The 16,427-nt window shown below is 44.2% G+C and overlaps 1 protein-coding gene and 1 long non-coding RNA gene across 2 annotated transcripts in view; both read right to left on the reverse strand.

Annotated features, from left to right (window-relative positions):
* Positions 1 to 794: 794 nt before the first annotated feature.
* On the reverse strand, positions 795 to 2,871 carry LOC144327850 (uncharacterized). Its single transcript, XR_013393020.1, has 2 exons — positions 1,723 to 2,871; positions 795 to 1,623 (listed from the first exon to the last, which is right to left on the reverse strand). It is a non-coding gene; the product is annotated as an uncharacterized LOC144327850 (long non-coding RNA).
* A 2,148-nt stretch (positions 2,872 to 5,019) lies between these two features.
* Positions 5,020 to 16,427, reverse strand: part of PTGIS (prostaglandin I2 synthase) — a 43,156-nt gene continuing 31,748 nt past the window's right edge. The window contains exons 8-10 of the mRNA XM_028735165.2: positions 13,243 to 13,424; positions 9,251 to 9,402; positions 5,020 to 5,342 (exon numbers count right to left, since the gene is read on the reverse strand). Of these exons, the coding sequence (XP_028590998.2) occupies positions 5,195 to 5,342; positions 9,251 to 9,402; positions 13,243 to 13,424 (482 nt within the window). The 3' untranslated portion in view covers positions 5,020 to 5,194. The remainder of the gene's footprint in view (positions 5,343 to 9,250; positions 9,403 to 13,242; positions 13,425 to 16,427) is intronic.

Here is a 16,427-nt window from a genome sequence, read left to right on the forward strand (position 1 = left end):
AACTGGCTAACTTTGATGGGGAGGGAATAAACAGAATAGGCCTGTTGGCATAAAAAGCATATCACCAGATCCCTGAAAGTTAATGGAGAGGGTGCCTGACAAATTTCTGGTGGAAGAGTGTTCCATAGGCTCTAAATCTTCAATTTCCAGTTGAGGCCAGCCAGCCCTCTGTCACATACAGCTCCAAATGATCTCAGTGATTGAACTGGAATACAAGGGCTCAGACTGTCCTTAAGGTATCCAGGTTAATAAGGTATAATTGGATCGTCCAGGGCTTTGTATATCAGCACAAGAGCCTTGAACCTGGCCTGGCAGCATATGGGCTTCCAGTGCAGATGCTTTAGCCTGCCCCCATCAGCAGCCTGGCCAGTGCATTCCGCACTGGCTGCAGCTTCTGGGCCAGTTTAAATCAAGTTTAAATAAATTGCCAGTGTAAAAGCTGCAGCTATCAAGAGCATGGGATGCTGCCTTATACTGAGTCAGATCACTGGTCCATCTAGCTCAGTACTGTCTACACAGGCTGGCAGCAGCTCTCCAGGGTTTCAGGCAGGGATTGAACCAGGGACCTTTGGCATGCAAAACCAAATTCTCTAGCTCTGAGCAATGGGCCTGCCTGAAAGCAACCTCAATTCGGTGCCAAGGAGGAAAAGGAAATTCTGTCACCCTTGCCAGTACAGTATACATGATGCATGTTTTTAACACACACGTAATTCTTGGGCTTCCTTGCTTGGTGGTTGTGGAGAAAGGCACCGAGCTCTATAAATCAGCAAAGGCAAAGTCTACATGCCAGTAACTAAGTTGAGATTGTTTATTCTTGAGATTTATATTTGGCCTTTCTATGAAATATGCAGGCAATTTATAGTAACCTATAGTCAAAAATATACAGTAATAAAAAAAACAACCCCCTCCCTCACAGAAACAATCTAAACTAAAAAGCAGCAGCAGCATAAACACAATGGGCAGTGCTATCCTAACCATGTCTGCTGAAAAGCGACTTCCATTGAGTTCAATGGAGCTCACTTCTGAGAAGACATATTTAGCTTAGTTAAGTGTGGTACTTGATGAGAATTCACTGGAATAGCCTGTTTGAAAGCAAGCAGCAATGGAGCCAGGCAGGCATCCTTTGGAAGGCTGTTCCAGATCTTGGGTGCCACTGACGAAAAGGCTCCGTCTCAGGTACCCATTTCCAACACCAAGGAGACCCATAGCAGGGCCCATTATTATATAGTAATCATATATGGAATAGACCCTGTTAAGGTAGGCTAAACTGAGGGAGGGGGTGCGGGTGGCGCTGTGGGTTAAACCACAGAGTCTAGGACTTGCCGATCAGAAGGTCGGCAGTTCAAATCCCTGCGATGGGGTGAGCTCCCGTTGCTTGGTCCCTGCTCCTGCCAACCTAGCAGTTCGAAAGCATGTCAAAGTGCAAGTAGATAAATAGGTACCGCTCTGGCGGGAAGGTAAACGGTGTTTCCATGTGCTGCTCTGGTTTGCCAGAAGCGGCTTAGTCATGCTGGCCACATGACCCGGAAGCTGTACGCCGGCTCCCTCGGCCAATAAAGCGAGATGAGCACCGCAACCCCAGAGTCGGCCACGACTGGACCTAACGGTCAGGGGTCACTTTACCTTTACATTTTAACTGTGCAGCATTGTGACCATGAGCTGAAAGGTAGCACATCACATTTGATCACTGCCTTGAACTTGAACTACCAGGGGTCACTTTACCTTTTAAACTGAGGGAGAAAGTGACTGGCCAAAGGTCACCCAGTGCGCTTTGTTTTTGAGCAGTTTCAAACCCCAGATTTTCCTAGTCCAGGTTCAACACTCCAACCAATGCACCACACTGCCTCTAAAGTTTTGTGCCTTTTAAAAAAAAGATGCCTTTAATCAATTGTGAAACACATCTGACTCTGCTACTGAAAACATTTTAGTGCAATAAAGGTATTTGTAACAAAAGCTCAAGTTGTGTTTTTAATGTACACATCCCCAATCATAAGGTTTGACTCTTCTGTCCACACGACCTCTGGTGTATTTAAAGCTAACTTGCTCTCACATAACTATTTTGTAAACAGTAATAGCTTATGGAATGAAGTGTCATTTCTAAGGCTTTAGGAAAATTAATAACTACCGTAATTTGACTATTTCATCTGGGACCTTCGCTTTTCAAGAGATCCCGGCTGCACAGAGAGAGCCGCCAAGGATGTCATTTTTTTCATGGACAGGTGCTACTCAGATTGGTTACAGAACAGATGCAAGTATGGAAGCCAGGAGGGCACAATCTTGCCTCTTCCCTCTTCACCCATCCTCTCACTCATATCTACAGACATGTCATGCGAGCAGGACTAAACAGAAGAGAGAAAAACGACTGAAGAAAATCAATACACTAATTCAGAGCCAATTAACTCAGAACAACAACAACTGGCAAGTTGTCAAAAAAAGCCCAGTGGTTGTATAATCATGGGATATATTACTACAGTATTAACTTTATGCCCCACATTTCCACCTAGCATCTAAAGGTGGTGCATGTGGGCCTCTCCTCTATTTTATCCATAGCTGTACATACCCTCCAACATTTCTCAGGTGAAAATAGGGACGTCTGAGGGAAGATTGGGACATTCCAGGATCAAAATCAGAAACTGGGACAGCTTCTGAAAATCCAGTTCTGTTCCTTTGAGGGACACTTTGAGGGTCTGGCCGTAGTGACTGGGTCATGTGTGATTGGAACCCAGGTCTCCCCCAGTTTGAGTCCAACACTGTAGCCACTACTCTGTGCTGGCTCTCTTAAATGCAGCCTTTTAAGTGTACTCAAAGTACTTCACATTCATATTTCAGTCATGCTTGCACAGCACCCTATAAAGTAGGTCACTATTAATTTATTATTTATAGTTTATCATTTATCTACAATTTATTATTGTAGATAGGGAGGCCTGAGAGACAATGGCTGCCCTAAGGATGCTTAGGGGGGATTCGCATAGTCAGCCCTGCCTGTGGAAGCCCTGTGCAAAGTGAAATTTTAAGGGTTGTATTCAAAGCTCAGAGAAGATCCATTGAAATTAATGAACCTGTTAGTAATGTCCATTAATTTCAACAGGTCTACTTTGTGTAGAACGAGCATTATACAAACCCTAACTTGAAAACGAAAACAATGAGAAGGTTTTTCACTGTAATGGATTTTGTGGTTTCTGCTGGACTCAACACCCACCCACCCACCCACCCACCCACCCTAGAGGTTGGGTGGCCATCTGCCACAGATTCTTTAGCGGTGATTTCTGCACTGCAGTTGGGGTCTCTTTCCAACTCTGTACTTCTACATATACAATGGTACCTCGGGTTACATACGCTTCAGGTTACATACGCTTCAGGTTCCAGACTCCGCTAACCCAGAAATAGTACCTCGGGTTAAGAACTTTGCTTCAGGATGAGAACAGAAATCGTGCTCCGGCGGCGCGGCAGCAGTAGGAGGCCCCATTAGCTAAAGTGGTGCTTCAGGTTAAGAACAGTTTCAGCTTAAGAACGGACCTCCAGAACAAATTAAGTACTTAACCCGAGGTACCACTGTACTTGCTGATGGCTGGATTTATTAAAACATTAGCAACGGAAGGCAAAAAGTGCACCAGTGATTTTTTAAAGGTGGCTAGAGGTTTGTTTGTTTGTTTGTTTGGTGATTTATCACTATATAGTATTTTGAATCTCTAACTATAGTAATTAACAGGACAACCTAATGCATGTCAACTCAGAATAAAGTTCCATTGAGTTCAATAGAACTTACTCCCTGGTAAGGTTGTGTGATCCAGAGCATGACTGGGTTTCTTTCCATGTTTTCCTGGAAGTAAGTCCCACCCAGCTCAATGAGACTTACTCTAAAGTAATTATACAGAGGCTTGCGAGCTTTTAGGACTCAGCTACATTACTAAAAATAGAACATTATAAATGCCTTATAACATTGTGACACCAGATGGTGGTGTGAAGCTGAAATCGGAACTCTGTGAAATTTTCCATTGTGAGTTTTAAAATGGCTTTTTTCAGAGCATTTACAGAGCGTTTTTTTTAATAGCTGTGTAGATGTAGCCTTGGTGACAAAACAGAAGGTGGGGAAAACCAGACCAGGAAGTGAGGAGAAGAGATCCCCCCCCCCCAAAGAATGTCTAGGGATTTGGAAAACAATTGCTGAGTGACCCACACTCTGCCTGTTTCATTCAGGCTAGCTTTGGCAGTTTCTTGGTCTGCTGTCTGGATCACTCTTCTGCAATTTCCAGACTCCTGAGTCCTGGAAAAGCCCTAAAGCATAAATCACTAACCTAAGAAGTACAGGTCGACCTGTCAAATTTGCGTCAAACATCTTTTCAGCCACTAGCTCACTTGGTTAGAGCATTCTGCTGAGAATGCCAAGGTTGCAGGTTCAATCCGCTGCATTGCAGGGCGATGGACCAGTTGGGTCCCTCCCAACTCTGCAATTCTATGATTCTATGACCCAATATTTGTGGATCAAAGTGGAGCCGATGGTCTTCTTGTGCCTGTCACTTCAAAAGGTTCCACATGGCATCTGCAATTTTCCACCAGTTTTTTTGGGATGTACAACATATTGGCCTGCAATGGTGTGGTGAAACTCCTCCAGACATTCTTTTGTTATCATCCATCCGTGGTGATGGTATCGGGGCAGTTACACATGCTCCCACTTTCGATAGTTTGCGCATGGAAATGTTTTGGGGAAACATATTGCTTTGCTTGTAATAGGTACGAGCCTTGTAGATTCCTGATGAAATCCTGTAACTTTTTATACATTAAATGCTGTCAAGGTTGTTGGGGTTTTTAAAAGGTTCCACTTTTGTTGCAGTATAGTGTAAGAGTGCGCCCCCAGATGGCATTGGGGCAGCATCACAAAATAAGAAAGGAGAATGATGTATGGATTGGTCTCACCAAGCTCACCACTGTTATTGAGTCAATGACATGTTGCAGAAAACACCTGTCTGAAGGGGCCCCAAATGCCATCCGGTGAGCTTTTGCAAATGAACAGCTTGCAGATGCCACAGAGAACAATTTATTATGCCCTCTTTGTAGCTATAACATATAAATATACCTTAGCAACCCATGTCATGTCAAAATAAATTTCAACTGAAACCAGTGAGCAGCTGTTTTCTTGCAGAACATGAAGGGATGTCCAGAGGAGCTTGACGATAAGGGGAAGAAATATACAATTTTACTGAGCTTTCAGTTTATATCGAATGATGACATCTTTCTCTGGCTGCAACATTCCAAAGCCGTATCTTTCCTTGTCAAAGGCTGGGATTGCTGCATTGGGATCTTTCAGCTCCAAATCAAAATAGCTTAAGAGGAGGAAAACACACCTGAAATGAGAAAAATAACCTGGTCAGTAGGGCCAAAGACAGGGATGTGACGATATGTGGCCTTAGGCCTGATTTCCTGCATCCTTACAAAAGCATTCGGTGAGCTATCAGTTAGACCTCTGGGAAGATCAATCTATCCCCCCTGCTGCCGCCCCCCATGCCAAGAAGCCTGTTGGGTAGGGAGGGAGAGAAAGATGGAAGTAGTGGCCTCCAGGATCTTGGCTCTGTACTTTTAAAATGTAAAATAGATAGTATGGCTATAAACCAGGAGAGCAATACTTTAAACAGAGCATTCCAACAATTCCAATTTTGTAAGTTGCACAGATTGCTGTATGGCCCCATACAGCACGAAGAAAGTTCTGTTTTATCAAGGAGCTGTTAACTGTAATGGAAACTACAGTTTAACAGTATAGTCTAGAGGAGCTTACTCCTGAATAAGTGTGCATAGGTTGCAGCCATACAAAGTAATCTTGTAGGCATGTCTACTCAGAAATAGCTTCCCCAGTGTTCAATGGGCCTCACTCCCAGATTGTTGTTGTTTAGTCGTTTAGTCGTGTCTGACTCTTCATGACCTGATGGACCAGAGCATGCCAGGCACTTCTGTCTTCCACTGCCTCCCGCAGTTTGGTCAAACTCATGCTGGTAGCTTCGAGAACACTGTCCAACCATCTCGTCCTCTGTCATCCCCTTCTCCTTGTGCCCTCCATCTTTCCCAACATCAGGGTCTTTTCCAGGAAGTCTTCTCTTCTCATGAGGTGGCCAAAGTATTGGAGCCTCAGCTTCAGGATCTGTCCTTCCAGTGAGCACTCAGGGCTGATTTCCTTCAGAATGGAGAGGTTTGATCTTCTTGCAGTCCATGGGACTCTCAAGAGTCTCCTCCAGCACCATAATTCAAAAGCATCAATTCTTCGGCAATCAGCCTTCTTTATGGTCCAGCTCTCACTTCCATACATCACTACTGGGGAAACCATAGCTAAGTGTGCATAAAACAGTGTGATAAGCTTGTATGATTTTCTTTTAATGGAATCAAAACTGCCGCCTTCAATGGCTTAGCAATGCTACCTAACATTTCTTTCCATGAAAAAATAAATGAATGGTTTAGATAAACTTGAAAATCTTGTGACCTGCTCATTTTAAATTATTCAAGACAGATGGGGGTGGCATCTGGTCACACCTAGGGCTCCTCCAAATGACATATTAGTTGAGCATTCATCCTGATTTCCTTGCACCAAAGCTTAAGAGGAAGTTAAATCATATCCAGTCTTTATTGAGCATTCATTCTTATTTGAGATAATGAGCGCTGATAATGAGCGTTGAACCTGCATTCATCCCGATTTGCCTTCGGGGTGTTCATACATCTTCCTGCTAATAACATGCCCATCCCATACTTTTCAGTGCAATCACTGTCACTTTCCACACTGATTCTTTTTTTAAAGTGGATTTGTGGCACTAGGGCAACTGGGTGGTTTAATCTACTTTAACTGTGTAAACCTGCATCTCCTGGGATGTGCTTGAATCCCTCCTGCAAAATACTGAGAGCCTGGAGGCACTGAGATTGTAGCAAATAGAAGCCTCACAGAATTAACAACAACAACATATTATTTATACCCCGCCCAACTGGCTGGATTTCCTGAGCCACTCTGGGTGGCTTCCAACGTATTAAAAATACGATTAAACATCAGTCATTAAAAACTTCCCTAAACACAACTGCCTTCAGATGTCTTTTAAAAGTCAGATAGTTGTTTATTTCCTTGACATCTGATGGGAGGGTGTTCCACAAGGCGGGCACCACTACTGAGAAGGCTCTCTGCCTGGTTCCCTGTAACTTCACTTCTCGCAGTGAGGGAACTGCCAGAAGGCCTTTGGAGTTGGACCTCAGTGTCTGGACTGAACGATGGGGGTGGAGACGCTCCTTCAGGTATAGAGGACTGAGGCTGTTTAGGGCTTTGAAGGTCAGCACCAACACCTTGAATTGTGCTCGGAAATGTACTGGGAGCCAATGTAGGTCTTACATTGCTTTCTATCAATTTGTGCATACTGTGGTCTAAACCGCAGAGCCTAGGGTTTGCCGATCGGAAGGTCAGCGGTTTGAATCCCTGTGATGGGGTGAGCTCCCATTGCTCGGTCCCTGTTTCTGCCAACCTAGCAGTTCGAAAGCATGTCAAAGTGCAAGTAGATAAATAGGTACCGCTCTGGCGGGAAGGTAAACAGCGTTTCCCAGTTCGCCAGAAGCAGCTTAGTCATGCTGGCCACATGACCTGGAATCTGTACACCAGCTCCCTCGGCCAATAAAGCGAGATGAGCGCCGCAACCCCAGAGTCGGTCACGACTGGACCTAATGGTCAGGGGTCCCTTTACCTTTACCTTTTAACTGTGCAGCATTGTGACCATGAGCTGAAAGGTAGCACATCACATTTGATCACTGCCTTGAACTCCCTGAAACCTCTGCATCCCCTGCAGATGTGCAGTGCTGGATGACCAGGCAGCTTCCATTTAAATTTCCCACAATGCCCCTTGAGCAGTGCTACCTTGGAATCAAGGTGAGATATAGCAGGTGCCTGGCACCAATTTTAGGAGCAACATCACTAGACAAACCTGCCAGAGGGGTCCACCTGGGCAGGAGGTGGAGCTGTACCAATAATATTCATAGAATCATAGAATCATAGAGTGGGAATAGACCACAAGGGCCATCGAGTCCAACCCCCTGCCAAGCAGGAAACACCATCAGAGCACTCCTGACATATGGTTGTCAAGCCTCATTCAAGCTGGAGCCAGCCCCACAGGTTACTGAGTAGCACTGTACACACAGCCATTTGCCTAGATTAGGGGTAGTCAACCTTTTTATACCTACTGCCCACTAATGCATCTTGTTTGATGGTAAAATTTCCAGTGCGCAATGGAAGGAGGATTCAGCTTGTGCCGCAGAACCCCCTCCCTCCTCCTTAGAATCCTGAAACGCCCACTAGTGGGCGGTAGAGACCAGGCTGACAACCCCTGGGCTAGATAGTTGCTGGTGTCAACCTGCTAACTCAGGATAAATTTTTTAAAGCGTTCTTTAAGTATCTGATTGGAAATGCAGGACAGCAAAGGAGTGGGAAGTTTGTCTTCTGTTCCTGACAGAACTCCGATGGCTTTTCTCTATATTGATGGAACGTTTTCGCTGCTATTTTATTGGGTTTATTTTATAGGCTATTGTACCGCTTTTATTGCAATACGTTGTTGGTTTTTTCCTGATTTCATGCCATGCTTTATGCTTTTGAAATTCGGTAAGTCACTTGGAGAGTCCTTATGTGTCAAGCAGCTCATAAATCGAATTAATAACAATGTAAGTTGTTCCTCTGAACTATGCATATGGCTGGGAGGACGGCTAGGAGCAGGCTCTGCCCCCCCCCCCCCCCGGTGCTGGTTGCATATCTCCCTGCAATATGCCTACATGCACAGGGCCCCTTCCATGTGGCTGGGAATCCTGTATGGGATAGGAAGCTGCCATATTGGTCCATCTCAATATTGTCTACACCAGCCTTCACCAACCTGGAGCCCTCCAACTGTTGTTGGGCTCCAGTCCCCATCAGCCCCAGCCAGCATAACCAATTGCCAGCAATGATGGAACTTGTAGTCCAACCTGGGGGCACCAGGTTGAGGACCAGGCAAGTCTACACCGACGAACTTTCCAGCATTTCAGACAGACCAGGGATATGGAACCTGTGGTTGGATGTTGATGGACTCTAACTCTCACTGGTCCCCAGCCATCATGTGACTTACTAGGGAGTAATCCCTATCAACCACTTTGGGACTTACTTCTGAGTAAACGCCATGCTGTCACTTTCTGTTACAAGCCAGCGCTAGCTTCTTACGATCGAAATTATTGCAAGAGGCGGTCATTATATCAACATGACAAATTCACTCACTGTTTGATGCTATTGACGGCAAGGAACTTTCCGATACAGACATTTATTCCTGCTCCCCATGGCATGGAGTAATACTTGAGGCTTTTCCCTCCTTTATAGAAATCTGTTTTTTCTGTGCCGTCCGAATTGAGGAATCGGTCATATCTGAATTTCTGGGAAAAAAAGAAGAGGTTCAAAGTGAGCAAATGTTTCTTTTAGGAAACATTAAAGATGCAGCGTGCAAGGATTTAGAGTCATGGGCAGGGATTTGTTTGGATTTTTAAAATATATATATACTGTAGGGGTGGCTACTATAATAAAAGAATAAAAGTTCCTGTGGTAAGGCACATTGTTTACATGTAGACTAGAGAGATAGCCCATGTGGTGTTCTTCATATGTCATTGGACTACAATTCCCATAATCCCTTGCTGGCTGGGGCTGATGTCCAGCAACATCTGGAGAATATCATATTGGCTACCCCTGTTGCACCCTTTTCAGTCACAAGATACAAGAGGAAACTTAGAGTGACAACACAGGGGGAAATCCACAGTAAGCTCTCCTCCACAAACTCTGTTAAAATTAATGGGGATTTCCTTGGGGCAGATGGATGGAAGTAAATGCATCTTTGATGCATTGCTTTCTTCTAGCCAGTTGTCTGCCTGAGGCCCATTCTATGACAAAGGAAGAAGAGCATTTAGAATTGGCTGTTGAATGTATTGATGCTCAGTCTAAGTCTCTTTGGCTGTCCTTGGGAGTGGAATGGGGAAAATGGAACAAGATTTCAAAGCCAGAACCTCCTCTACACCCTTCCAGTCAGCCCACAGCACCAGTCTCCCGTCTCATGGCTACAGCGCCACTTTGGCATTGCTTTAGGCATGTAGGACCATTTCCTTCTCCTCAACAGAATTCACATCTGGATCCTTTAGCAGGGGATGGAAGTGCCTGGGGAGCGGAAAGATGTTTGCTCTCAAATCATAGATGCCTGGAAGCTTAATGTGGCAAAAGTGGAACATTTAATTGCAATTAAGGTTAACAACCTTACTTTTTTCTAAGCTTACTCAGAGTGACTCTGCTTGCTCCAAATTAAATCTGTCATGTAAGGCATTGATGAGCATTTTGAGAAATACTTTAAAACATGTTGTTGGGGTTTTTTGTTGTTTTTGGATCCTGAAATAGAGCACAGGAATTTACTTGCTAATTGAGAGGCAGGTGAGCCTCGTGCAACCATACAAACAATAATTTAATGAGACTTGAGTTACAATAATATCAGCATCGTTTCTGCCATAATGGTCCCTGGGAGGCTGTTCATAAGAGGAAGCAATCCCTGTTTGATTCTTTGTTAACAAAGAGAAAATTAACGTGGTGCTGGTGCGAGGGAGGTAGGAAGACAGAGAAGGAGAAACTCGTTGATATATTAAAGAAGTGCCTTAGGTTGTCACAGCAACAGCCAAAAAGGAATTCCACTTATCAATTCTGATCTGCACTTAGCATTCTTTACATCAGTGGTTCCTGAACTTTGCCCCCCACCCCAAACATTTGAAAATTACTGATGGTCTTCACAGACCATTAATGATTTTTCTACCTGTTGCAGCCAGTGTAATTGTAAAATAAGCAATAAAAATACAATTAAAATTGGTATGAATATATAATTCAGATATGCCATCTTGTAGATCACTGATGGTCCAGGGACAACAGTTTGGGAACTCCTGGATTACATCATTCTATTTTTACATCCAGAGAGTTATTATTTTTACTCCTGGAATTGGTCCTGAGAGCCAATTTTTGAGGGACACGTATTACCTGAGCAGGTTCACAGGTGACTGTAAAACCAACAGATGCTGCATGTGCGAATGAGCCACTTCAGATCTAACATCACAGGTGGAAATTTTGTCATCGCCCAACGCCATCTTTTCCCCCAATCAAATCAGTTCACCCATTCAGCAGCCAGTCACCAAAGACAAAATAATCAGGTGTAGGAAAACTACGGGGTGTCCATATGTTTATGTGAACCAGGAGCTCTTTGTGATTTGGATACAAGAAATCATAGCTTGTTGGCATATCGAATATCTAACTTGCAATGGCTGTGTAGATCCATTAAGATTTCTATCACAAGAGGAATTCCGGAACCACTACCAAGGATGGAACAGGTGAGCCAGATCAGTGTTGACAGTAACAGCTCAGGCACTTACAGATGGAGGATTTCGCCATTTCCAGCCAAGCTAATACAGTGTATGCGACATCCACAAACCATGAGGACTTTTGCCCCCTCTCTGTTGCTCTCCACTATTTCACATGGCAGGCCGGGAGATAAGTGAGATCAGTATGTCCAAATGATGAATTGCAAAAGGACAGTCTGTTTTTCTATGTCTGCCTTGGCACTCCTGTCAAGCAACACATTTCATATAGAATGTGCTTAAGGACATAAGAAGAGCCCTGCTAGATCATAACCAAGACCCTTCTAGTCTAGCATCCATTTTCCTTATAATGGCCAGCTAGATGCCCTGGGAAACCCTCAAGAAGGACACAAGGGTAATTCTCCTCTTGTTGTTCCCCAGCAACTGATATTCAGAGGCATCCACTGGTAGCATGATCTTCCATCAATTTGCCTCCCTTTCCCCCTAGTTGCCTTTTAAAATAACCGAAATTGGTGGCAATTGCCACATCCTGTTGAAGTGAATTCCATAAGCAAACATGGCTTAAGCTGCAGAGGTCAGCAAACTTTTTCAGCTGGGGGCCGGTCCACTTTCCCTCAGACCTTGTGGGGGGCCAGATTATATTCTGAAGGAAAAAAATGAACGAATTCCTATGCCCCACAAATAACCCAGAGATACATTTTAAATAAAAGCACACATTCTACTCATGTAAAAACACGCTGATTCCCAGACCATCCGTGGGCCGGATTTAGAAGGCGATTGGGTCAGATCCGGCCCTAGGCCTTAGGTTGCCTACCCACCTAATGGCTTAAGGTCATTAGGTGCAAGGTGCAGCGTTATTTCTGGTTCAGCTAGTCTTTGGTGGGGCAAAAAGTCTGCTGAGCATCCAAACTGCCTTTCCTGATCACTGGAAATTGTACCTCCTTCCCCTTTGAGATGTCAACAAGTGCTTTCAAACCTATCTCTCTAGCTTTAAGGGCTAAAACTTGTTTCTTTTCGAAGAAAATGGAAATCAAGAAACTGGTAACAGTACCAGTTTGTACGCTAGTATGGCGTTAATAATCCTGAAACACGCCCAATCCTCCCCAGAAAGCTAGGTTGTTTTTAGGCATGGGAATGTGACTCTGTCAATATTGTGCTGTTTCGACATGTTGGCATGGGTTTTATGCCCATGTCAAGCTGCAAGAGAAATGAGAATAAACAAGGAGATGGAGCAATCCCCCGCTGAGGAATGATTGCAAGGTTGCAGCATTCGGGACTTTTTAGTTTAGAGAAAAGGCAATTAAGAGGAGACATGATGCAGGTGGTCAAAACTATGCAAGGCGTGGGGAAATGGATAGAGGAAATATTTCCTCCCTCTGTCATAATGCCAGATCTTGGGGTTCATCCAAGAAAGCTGATAGATTCCCTTATTCACACAGCAGGCAGCTAAACTGTGCCATTCACTCCCACAAGATAGAATGAAGACCACCAGCTTGGATGGCTTTGAAAGAGGATTAGGCAGTATCATGGATGTTAAGGCTTTCAGTGGTGACTAGCCATGAAGTTTCTGTTCTACCTTCATCATCATTGGAGGCAGTGTGCCTCTGAATACCAGTTACTGGGAATCACTAGTGGCGAGGGTGCTGCTGTGCTTGGGTCCCGGCTTCCCATAGGCAACTGGTGAGCCAGTGTAAGAAGAGGAAGATGGATTAGATGGGCCATTGGCCAGAGCCAGCAGGATCTTCTTGTGGTCTTAAGGATGCCGCATATGGCATTGACACAATACTTGACCCAGTGGGTTTAAATAAGCCACGCAGTGAAAGGAATCTGTGGAGGAAACTGTCAGGAGGAACATGATTCAGAACGGTGCAGCTTTACCTCTGGCTCCTCATAAATTTCAGGGTCCATTTGAGGGCTTATAAATGGAAAGAGGCAAAGCCTATCTCCTTTTCTCAGGCTGTACTCTCTGCTGTCTGCCAGTCTCAGGCACATGTCTTGAAGGACCTCTCTGGTGATGAAAGGAGCTGCTGTCAAACGTAGCATTTCATTCAATGCGCTGTCTGTACAAATGGGAGAAGAGAGAGGGGGGAAATTACTGCATCCAATAAACATGCAAAGGAGCAAAGGTAGGAGCAGCTGCCTTTATCTCCATGTGCCAAGGAGATGGCTCACTTTTTCTAACACTGCAAATTCACTTAAGAAAATTCCACCATGAGATATCCTTTAGGAAATGCAAGATTGTCTACTCTTTCCTGAGAAACTGAACTGGCAGCAGTCTAGTCCAGTGAAAAAGGATGAGGCTTGCAGCTGTAGCTCAATGGTACAGAACATGCTTTGCATGCAGAAAGTATTGGGTTCAATCCTGGGCATTTCCTGGTGGTGCTGGGAGAAGGACCCTCTGTCTAAAATCTGGGATAGCCACTGTCAGTCAGTGTATTACTGAGCTAGATGGAGGAAGGGTCTTGACTTAGTATAAAGCAGCCTCCTCTGTTCCTTAGGTAAAGGGACCCCTGACCGTTAGGTCCAGTCGTGGCCGACTCTGGGGTTGCGCTCATCTTGCTTTATTGGCCGAGGGAGCTGGCTTACAGCTTCCAGATCATGCGGCCAGCATGACTAAGCTGCTTCTGGCGAACCAGAGCAGCGTACGGAAACGCCGTTTACCTTCCCGCCAGAGCAGTACCTATTTATCTACTTGCACTTTGACATGCTTTTGAACTGCTAGGTTGGCAGGAGCAGGGACCAAGCAATGGGAGCTCACCCCGTTGCGGGGATTCGAACCACTGACCTTCTGATCGGCAAGTCCTAGGATCTGTGGTTTAACCCACAGTGCCACCCACATCCCTTAGATTCCTTCTATTACATTTGCCTTATTCCTTAGATTCCTTCTATTACATTTGCCAATCCGTTAGATTCCTTCTATTTGCAATTCCTTACATTTGCCAGAGGCACATCACAGTTACACCACGGTTTCCTGCTGCAAATACATTAAGTGCAAACAGCAGGTGTGTGCTATTCCCCTCCATTTCTTTATAAAACCACCATCCCATTCCTTACAGTTTATAGCATAACAGTACATTTCCACATTTTAGTATGTTATACCAAATAACATAAATAGCCTAATTTTTATTGTTTGATTGAAAGATATTCTGTTTCACGGCATTAGATTTCTAGTGTTCTACCCTTAAATCCATCTTGATGGCTGAAAATGGTATATGTATATATTTTAAAAAATAATAAATACTACTAGTAATGCACATATATTGTACTATACTTATCGCACAGCACTTTGACCATTCATACCTCGTACCTACATCTCAAAGACTTAAGAACTCCCTCCAATTATTTAAGAACACAGATTTGTGTTCTTTAACAGTGTGGGAGGCCAGTATGGGGTCACTGTCACAAAGTAAAGACTGGAGCCACGTGGCTCAGGTTTTAATTCCCTACTCAGTCATGGAATTTGCTGGGTGACCTATCTCACATGGATGTTGTGCAGATAAAATGAAAAGTGGGGAAAACAATCCATATCTCTTCGAGCTCCCTGTGGAACCAGAATTTAGAGGCTGTTTAGAAAAACTAGTTTATAGTAAGACGAAAAAGTTCCTGAACTAGACCGCTACAATTTCTAGCTGGGAAAGAATGGAATGACCCTTTATAAATGAATGAATGAATGAATGAATGAATGAATATCAAATCCTGTACATAGAAAACTTCATGACAGGGTGAAAGCCAGGCTAGGATTTTTCTCCCCCCAAAACTACGTATTTTTCTATGGGCAGATCCGCACCATACATTCAAAGGCTATTCAACACACATTTAAAGCAAGTGGCTTCCCCCCAAACAACAACAACTACTGGGAATACTGGGAGCTGTAGTTTGTGCATGGACTATGCTTTACATGTATAGTGTGGATCTGCAGATTTTTTGGAGCTTCTTCTTCTTCTTTTTTTGCCATGGGACAAGTACTTCCAAGCAGTTGTGCTTAGTACTTAGAGTCTTATCCTCCCTGAGCATTCTTGGTTTGAACAGGTTTATTGCCCATCTTCCCTAGCAGCTGAAAAAGGTCCTTACACGGCATATGCTGATCTTTAGCAGGAAGAATGGTGTGAAAATGTGTCACTGCCGGGACAAATCAACCCTGTTTTAATAGCAGTTTTGAACAGAGTTAATGAACATTCCTCTTTAAGGAAACATGGTCGGTGACAAAGGCACTATGCAGCAAATGTAGGAGTTGCAGTGTTTGGAACAAGATGTAGTGACTTAAAATACTCCTTGTGCCTAAGGAGTAATCTAATGAAAGGACATGGTGGTCTAGGGCTACCTTGTTGTCTTTTAGATTTCTCAGTTCTGATCTCAATGTTGGCAACGCTGCACCACTGTTTCTCCACATTTGGAAGGGAAGAGATGACTAAACTAGGGATTTTAAGGTCCACAATCAGTTAGAAATGCTGTGTAAATTAATACCTTAATTATCTGAGTGTTCCTCCAAAAGCCAACAAGGAAATTTGGGCATTCCTCCATTGCCCAATGAGATGAAATGTGGGTGGAGGGATTTTGTGATAGCTTGGGAGGCCCTGCAAAATATGACAAAGACTGTTGCTCATTCAAAGGGAGGGCAGGAGGCATGGCTGCCGCTCTAATTGGACTGATGACATCATTACGTAGCCAGCCCTGATTGGTTATGTGGCACTGTGATATCATGCTGGCTTTGTGCTCCTTGACTGGCTGGATCAGGCAGCCAACAAGAATGAGGATTTTAAAAATGGTGCCGGAGCAGCTCCACAGAGGGACAGTGAACCAATCTGAAAAGGTACAGATATGGGAGGGGGTGGTGTAGAATGTGACCTTTGTATGCCAGGAATATTCACCCCTGAACATTAGGCACAACCTTACTTCTCTTGAGAGATGCAAATAAATTTGATGTTGAATCGGATGCTTGTGCAATGATTATATAAGCGCATGTTGGAGTCCTACATTTGGCAGATGCTAATGAAGTAGTATTTCTTTTCCCTTTATGACTACGCATTAAGAATAACCACACATTCACATAAATCTTGCAGGGG

This window comes from Podarcis muralis, chromosome 5 (assembly GCF_964188315.1).
Source record: "Podarcis muralis chromosome 5, rPodMur119.hap1.1, whole genome shotgun sequence".
Classification (NCBI taxonomy): domain Eukaryota; kingdom Metazoa; phylum Chordata; class Lepidosauria; order Squamata; family Lacertidae; genus Podarcis; species Podarcis muralis.